The following is a 7,851-nucleotide window of genomic DNA, read 5'->3' as shown; positions in this document are numbered from 1 at the left end:
ACTAAAATCCAACCTTTTTTAATTTATAAAAATTTAAATAATTATTTTTAATAATGGTTGTATTCATAAATTTAAAATAAAAATAAAAAGTAAATTAAATAATTATTTAAGATAAATGTTGTTTTCATCTGTCCCAAAATAATTAAAATAAAAGCCTAAAACAATATTGTCGTAAACGTGTGACAATACGAGAAAATACATCACAGGGTGACTCGAGATTCGATGTATTTCAACCGTGGTTTGCATGCCAGACTTCTTTAAAAAGAAAACATTATTTTAAAATTTTTTTAGAATAATGCCCGAGAGCTTTGGAATTAATTATGTAAAAATAATTATTATTTTTTTTCAAATTTTAATAATCTGGGGGCCAAATAATCATTTGACCAAAACCCGGTTCAAGTTAATTAAACACAATTAGTTTAAAAAGATTATTATTTGAAATCAGAGTCGCCAAGTGATTTTATGAAAATCAATAAAATGATACGTGTATAAACGTATTTATACCAAAATTTCTATAAGGGTTTGTGTCTTAGTTATGCTCGAGAAAGGGCTTTCGCGCTAAATCCTCCGCGCCCGTCAAATGACAACATTTATTTTAAAAAAAAGTACTCTAGCTATTTAAAAAAAAAAATATTCATAACATTTTATTCTATTTTAGTAGTCTGGAGGGTCCTAAACAATGATATGTGTAGATGGGATAAATAATTGTACAAAATTATTAAAAGGGGGTGTGTACCTGTTGCACTAGTATTAAGTTTAACAAAACCTAAAAATGTTATAGGAATGTTCTAGAATTTAAATAGAAATTCCAAACAGGGCCTTAGTCAAAATATTAGTTTTTGAAATATCCCGAAAATATAAAATATCATTTTCTAACCTTTTGAGATTATTTGAAAATAGATTTGGGTTCTAAAATTACAAAACTAATTTTGGATTTTGAAAAGTGGAACTAAATAGGCCTTAGGATCGGAATCCTAGGGTTTGGGTTCGGTTTAACAGATCTAGGCTCGGTCGGGCTTGGTCAAGACCAGGGTGGTCTGGACTAGGGCTCGGGTCGTATGAGTCAAAGGGACTAGAGAGCTCGGTCCCGGGTTCGGGAGGCTCGGTCTCAAACTCAGGATGCTCGGTCCTAGACCTGGGAGACTTGGTCCCCGGATTTTAATTTCCAACGCAAACGCAAGTAATACCAATATTAAACTTTAAATCTTCTAATTTTAAATATTTTACGAATTTATAAATTATTTTAATTTTACTATTTAAAAAAATGAATTTATATTTATAAATTCTAAAATAAGTTATTATTTAAATAAATAAACTAATAATTATTTATAACTATTACTCTCTTTTAATGTCATTTGTTTTTTTAATTAATTTATATAAATAATAATAATAATAATATGTTTTATAATTAATTTTATACAAAATAATAATAATAATATATAAATAATATCAATTTAAGTAATTTTTTACTAAATAAACTCCAAATTTTATAAATTTACAAATAGGCATTTATCTTAAACAAACTCTTAATTTCCACTTAGTTTAATAAAAATAACTATAAAACAAATAACTTGCATAGAATAAATTATTTAATTATCCAAATAATCGATGACTAGTCTAGTTTGATGATTGTGTTTGTTAATAATGAAGAAAAAAATTTGGAATGGAATTAAAATTCAACGAATATCAACATAAATGGACGTCGTCAATTGTAATAACAATCATAGAGGAAAGGCATGATGATTTTCGAGAGTAAAGCTCTTTTCTTGTTCATCATCATAAGTAAGAAAGAGTGAGAAAACAATCAACGTAACGTTGGCCCCATTTGCAAGGAGACATCAAAGACCCCGTCCTCCTTCTACTAAGACCTATCATGTCTATATTGGCATTTTCGTTGAAACTATGAACCTCTAAAGTTAGACCCACTTTTCGAATATTTCATGTTCTCCATCACTTTTCCATTGATGATTGCTGAAAAGCAGCAAGCAAATCAAACAAGCAATTGATGTCAGGCCCCCTCAATTCCAATTAACTATCTTATCTTCTCGGCCATAGAAACAAAACAAATCAGTCATGTAATGCCTGCTGCCTATAAGGAGGAAAAAGTTGTTTTTGTTCAATTTCACTATTCTTTCTTTTACTCAACGTAAGAGAGAGAGAGGCCCAACCCAAATACTCAATCGTTCCTTCTTCTATTACGGTAAGTAAATAAATAAATGGTCTTTCTTGCCTTCAAGGCCCAAAAGATCCGATTTTCACTTTTCAGCTGTTCGTCTCTTGGTGGTTCCGTACTCCGTTGTGCGGCGGATCTCTCTCAGTCTTAGTTAGGCTCAGACTTAGCAGATGTTTGCCACCAACGGCACTTCGAAATGGATCACACTTTCATTAACATTGGCCGTCGCCACTGTCTCCGGTACGCTTAACACTTTCATTTTATTTTCTTCTCTATATTCTTCTTTCTTATTGAAGTGAACCTCTTATGAGTTCAATTATCTCCGTGTTTGTTTATAGTTTTTATCTGGAGAAGAAAATCAAAAGTATATGAGAAAAGGGTTCGAGAGCTTGAGTTAGCTCTCAAGTCATCTGTAAACAATTGTGCTGCTGAGAGACAAGGTCGAATTCGATCTCAGCAGGTGTGTTTTTGCTTATGATGAACTAGTCAATCAATCAATCAATCACATTTACTTTAGCTAATGGTGTTTTTGTTTTTGATTTTGTTAATAGGCTTTGAGGAAAACTCTAAGCCAACAAAAGTCTGACAGTTTCGACTCAACCTGTTACCCAGTTACACCCATTGGTATCATCCAATCATGCTTCTCTACCAGGTAACTTGAATTAAAATGAGATTTCACATTCTTTTTAGCTTGTGCAAATAATGACAGTGGGGAGGGGAAATCATATGTTATTTCAGAATTTTCTTTATATGATTTTTTAGCAAGATGGAGGCCTAAATCAGCATATGTTTCTTATGCAATCTCTAGTGAGCTTTAAACAACTTAATTATGTTGTCTTTCTCACTTGTAGCAATAAAATTTGGCTATCCCATGTTACTAGTTCAAAGTGTCATTGAAATACTCAATGGGGATTCAATTTGTAATGTAGTGTAATATATGGGAAATGTGGTCAGTTCTGTGTTTTGTTGTGATATTTGACTTGATCTGGGTGCAACTAGTGATTGAATTTTATAACGAGAAAGATGACATAACTCAGAGCCAGCTTGGTTATCTTTGTTTTTTCCTGTCATATATGTCATGCCTTGTATCCTGTTGCTTAGTTCGGATCTCACCTCCTACCCTGCAGAAAAAGAGGGAAGCTGAAAAAAAGTATACAATGGGCCCAGTTGTATTCACTTTCTGGATCTAGATTAGAAACTGTCAATAAATTTTCTGAATTTGTGTGTAACTATGTTCTATTTCAATTCGTGATCTCAACCACAACTAGATGAGATACTTGAAAAATTAATTACTCCAAAAAATCCCTTGATCATATCACCTATCATTTCAATCTTCAAATCACTTAATTTGTCAATCAAAATACCAAAGTACATGTTGATTCCACCTCATGTCCAACTCATTTAATGTCAAACGTCGTATTTGTACTGAAGTACTCTCTAATTGATTCTTATTTTTGTACAGATTAATGCCATTGAAGTACACTCTATCTCCCTGTCTCTATTTCATATCTCTTTTCCCTTTCTCCCTAAATTCTTTCTGTCTTTCTGAACAAACACTATGCTTGAACAAGGCTCATATCAATACCCTTATAATTTTACATACAGAAGGTCATTTTATTAATTTAAAATAATCCCAAAAAACCTTTTTTCTTTGAACATGAATGTGTCCTTATTCCTTGACTTGTGATTAGTTTGTTATGGTCATTGATAATATGATACATATCTTTTCTTTGAACAGGAATGGTACGCCTAGGCAACCTTTGCTTGTACCTCTTGCTAGAGCACGCCTTAATTTCAATCAAGCTCGAGTTCCCCCTGCTTGTCTCGAGGGTCTTGAAGAATACTCACATTGCTGGATTATATATGTTTTTCATATGAATACAAATCTTGAAAAGTTATGGAAGAATCCATCACATTCCAAGTTCAAAGCAAAGGCAATTGCTCATATTTGGTATATTTGATTTTTTATTTGACTTCTAGTTCTCCCAAATAGTCTCATTATATTGCCTTGTTGCATATAGGTGAGAGTACCCAAATTGAAAGGGGGAAAGATGGGTGTGTTTGCAACAAGGTCTCCACATCGTCCATGCCCGATAGGCCTTACTGTGGCAAAGGTAAAGGATGAGAATTGTCTTTTAAGCTCTGTTTGGTTATGGTAGAATTAGAATTGAGGATCCATTTTTATTTCCATTGTTTGTTTTAGGACTAAAAATAAAGAATGGGCATTTTTATTTGGATTAAATACAATTAAACCAACATTGCATAATTAATTCTTTCTTTCATCATATTATTAACTAATAGAAAAATACGGTTACTTCATTCTTTACTATATTTAAAAATATGAAATATTAGGCCTGTTTGGTTATTGATGAATTGGCATTAGCATTGGAATTGTTGGTGCCAATCCAGTTATTTTGTTTGTTTAAGCAATTAAAAGGTGGAATTGAATTTTGAATTCTAATGGAATTAAGATAAATATATTTCGTTTATTTTAAATTCCACTTAAATTATCTAGCAATTTCAATTCTTAAGCACACCTTTCAACCCTGCCATACTTGAGTACCTCGAGCCCCACTTTGTCCCTCAATTCTTAATCACATATTTCGTTAAAGTTGTGTTTGGTTATGTTTGAAATTGAGTTTTAGATTCCTATGAGCAAAAAAAGTAAGAAGAAATTTTTAAAAATCTCTTAAAATTTACAATTATCTGTTTTTCCCAAACATAGACATTGAATTACTATTCAATGCAGAATTAGAAATTTAGTTATATTTCTAATTCTGTTCTAATTACAATTCTTTCCATCCAAACATACCCGTAAGAATATTCTCATCAAACAATTCTTTTTCTATAAAAGAAAAATGCTTAGTTTGAAATAACCCCATTTCAATCAAGCCCTTAGAATTGGAATTGTTATTCTCAAAGCTTCAATTCCTTTTAAGCAGGAAGGAATTCCAATTCCATCTCTTATGAATAGTCATTAAAATGCTTTATTTTAATGTATTTTATTAATTTTATAATTTACATATATTAATATTGAAAAATGATCCCACCAAATTAGCCCAGTGGTAAGAGTCGGCTTAAGAGACCAAAATGTCACGGGTTGGGGAACCATGGTCGTGAAGTGTCATGCTAGTTCTCCTTTAAATTCAAAAAAAATAAATCAATTGTTGTCATTCTAGACATGTATTTGATCCATTTGCTACCTTCCTTTTTGTTTTTTGGCAAGTTAGGTGGAGGAAGTGCAAGGAAATGCTGTTCTATTCTCTGGTGTGGATTTGGTTGATGGAACAGTTAAGACCATGGCTTTCAAATGCTTTATAGAAGCTTTCATAATATTCATTTGAGTTTCATCTCATGTTTCTTTTCGTGTGACAGCCTGTTCTTGATATCAAACCATATCTACCTTATTGTGACAGTAATCAAGAGGCAACCGTGCCATCATGGGTGAATGTATGCTTCAATGTGAAATATTTAATTTCTTGAAATTATGGATTAAGAACTGAAAAGTTTAATGGCTGAACAGGAGGACAAGTTATTATCAGTGGCGTCAATTAACTTTTCTGATGGATTTGCTGCTTCATTATCTGACTGTTGGATAAAACAGGTGAGACCCAATATGCAAAATCATGAACTGTAATTTCGTTGTTTATTTTGGCTGACCAATGAATTTTATGCTTCAGGAAAAGAAGTCACTTTATAAATCAGCAGATGAATTCAAGAGTTTGATCAGACAGGTGCTCTCTTGGGATATTCGATCACTTTCTCAACGAATTAGGTACCACGGTTCGGTTACTAGAGAAAATGGTGGAACAATTGACAATTGTTCAGATTTGGATGAAAATCAAGATGAAGCAGCTTCTGATTATCATGAAACTGAACAGCATGATTCTCTTCCTTCAAGTGTTACTGTTTATCACTTGATTTTGGAGGGTCTTGATGTCTCATACACAATAGATTCCAAGGACAATGTTATTGTAGAGAAGTTGACTCGCCCATCTCTTGTATCGGATATACTTTTGAAGCCGACAAATCTGAATGAGGATATTTAGGGTCACGCTAGTAAACCCGTTGAAATCAAGATTGAAGTTCTTTTGATTCATTAGCGAAAATCAGATATGTTGTCTAAATTGGGCTGTCATTGAGGTGAGGACATCATGGAGGAGCATTTAAAGTTTTGTTTTTGCTCATAATATTTAGACATGATATTGAAGAGTCTATTACAAGTTTGGTTTAACAATCCACATGTTTATTGTAGGACTAATTGATATGCTAGTATGGAAACACCTTTTGAAATTGAGTCTGGAAAAGAAAATCTAGAGAAATTTATTTGAAAATATTTTCGTTGTTAATCTAAATTTGATAATATGTTGGGATTTTATATTTAATTATATGTATATATATATATATTCATAAATTTTTACATTGAAATTCATTTATAACTTTATAAATTATTTTTAAATGGGTCCAGTCTAACCAAAAGTTAGAACGTTGAGTGTTCAAAAGAATTATTTGAAGAATTAAATTATAAATAATGCATTTGAAGGTAGTGTAATTTGATAAAGTAAACATATAAAATGATAATTATCAAAAATTAAAAATTAAAAAAAATTATTTTCAAGCATATATATCTGGTTATTAGATACACATTCAAATATTATTTTTGTATGATTTCAGTTTAAAATCTAAACTCATAAATATTTTTAAAAAGAGCACGAGTGATTCACTTCATTGCCAATAAATTTATACTTAGGAAGGTGGAGATTTGAGCTCCTTCCCCACATTTATTCTAAGACTTTTGAGTTACTAAAGAATATATTTTGTTGAATTAAAAAATGGCTAGCTTAGTCGCTTTTATCATGATATAAATGGTAAGTTTGATTCGCTTAAGCTTATTCAACTTATTTCAATATATTTAATAAGATTACGTTTAATACTTAGTTTATTCATTCCAGTTTATTCTAGAGAAAAAAAATTCGTTTAAACACAAAAAGTATTTGATTAAAATTTTTACAAAAATTAATAAGACAAATTATTACATAAACACTGAAACTAGAATCTAGTGCACCCAAAGTTGAGAGAGGATGGTTTGTCGAAGAATGCAAAAAATAACCAGAATTTTAAGTTATCACCTTAACATCAGTGTGAGTCAGCATTAACAAAGGAGGTGACCTATTTCTTTTATTAATTTTTTTTCTTAGTAATATTATCTTAAGAGGAATAATAGGAGCAACGAAAGTGAATACACAAATCCAACGTGGCCTGTCACATGTGAAAGAGAAAGAAATTATTTGGTATAAATTCAATCCCAAACTTCGATCATCAAATTATTTCTCTCTCAAATCTCTCCAGCGAAAATCTTTTACAAACCCAAAATCCTAGCTCATGGTATATTTTTGATATCTACTTATACAAAACATTTATTTTATTTTTTATTTGTATGATAACGAAGTTATTCATGTTTAATGTTCCAGAAATCATCAAAGACAATATCATAGTAGATGAAGCTCAATCGTCCATTGAGCTCGAAAGGTACATATGTCTGTGGAAGAAAATAATTAAAGTCACATAAATATTAGTATCTGGTGCAAATGTTTAGGGAGATTTTTGGTTGGAGGTGGTGAAAATGTCTCGAACATGCACATTATTGGGAGAAAATATTTTCGGGACGTTTTGTCCTG

General features: G+C 31.2%; 1 protein-coding gene across 1 annotated transcript; it reads left to right on the top strand.

The window, feature by feature from the left end:
* The first annotated feature begins 2,191 nt into the window (after window positions 1-2,191).
* On the top strand, window positions 2,192-6,408 carry LOC124914625. Its single transcript, XM_047455216.1, has 9 exons — window positions 2,192-2,413; window positions 2,512-2,633; window positions 2,725-2,825; window positions 3,912-4,107; window positions 4,195-4,287; window positions 5,404-5,463; window positions 5,549-5,623; window positions 5,697-5,777; window positions 5,854-6,408. Exons 1-9 carry the CDS (start codon window positions 2,344-2,346, stop codon window positions 6,220-6,222), a joined length of 1,167 nt encoding a protein of 388 aa, XP_047311172.1. The 5' UTR covers window positions 2,192-2,343; the 3' UTR covers window positions 6,223-6,408.
* Window positions 6,409-7,851: the final 1,443 nt, after the last annotated feature.

Source organism: Impatiens glandulifera, chromosome 9, assembly GCF_907164915.1.
Source record: "Impatiens glandulifera chromosome 9, dImpGla2.1, whole genome shotgun sequence".
Taxonomy (NCBI): Eukaryota; Viridiplantae; Streptophyta; class Magnoliopsida; order Ericales; family Balsaminaceae; genus Impatiens; species Impatiens glandulifera.
Note: the sequence above shows the minus strand (reverse complement) of the source record. Positions and strands in the feature narration are given on the sequence as shown.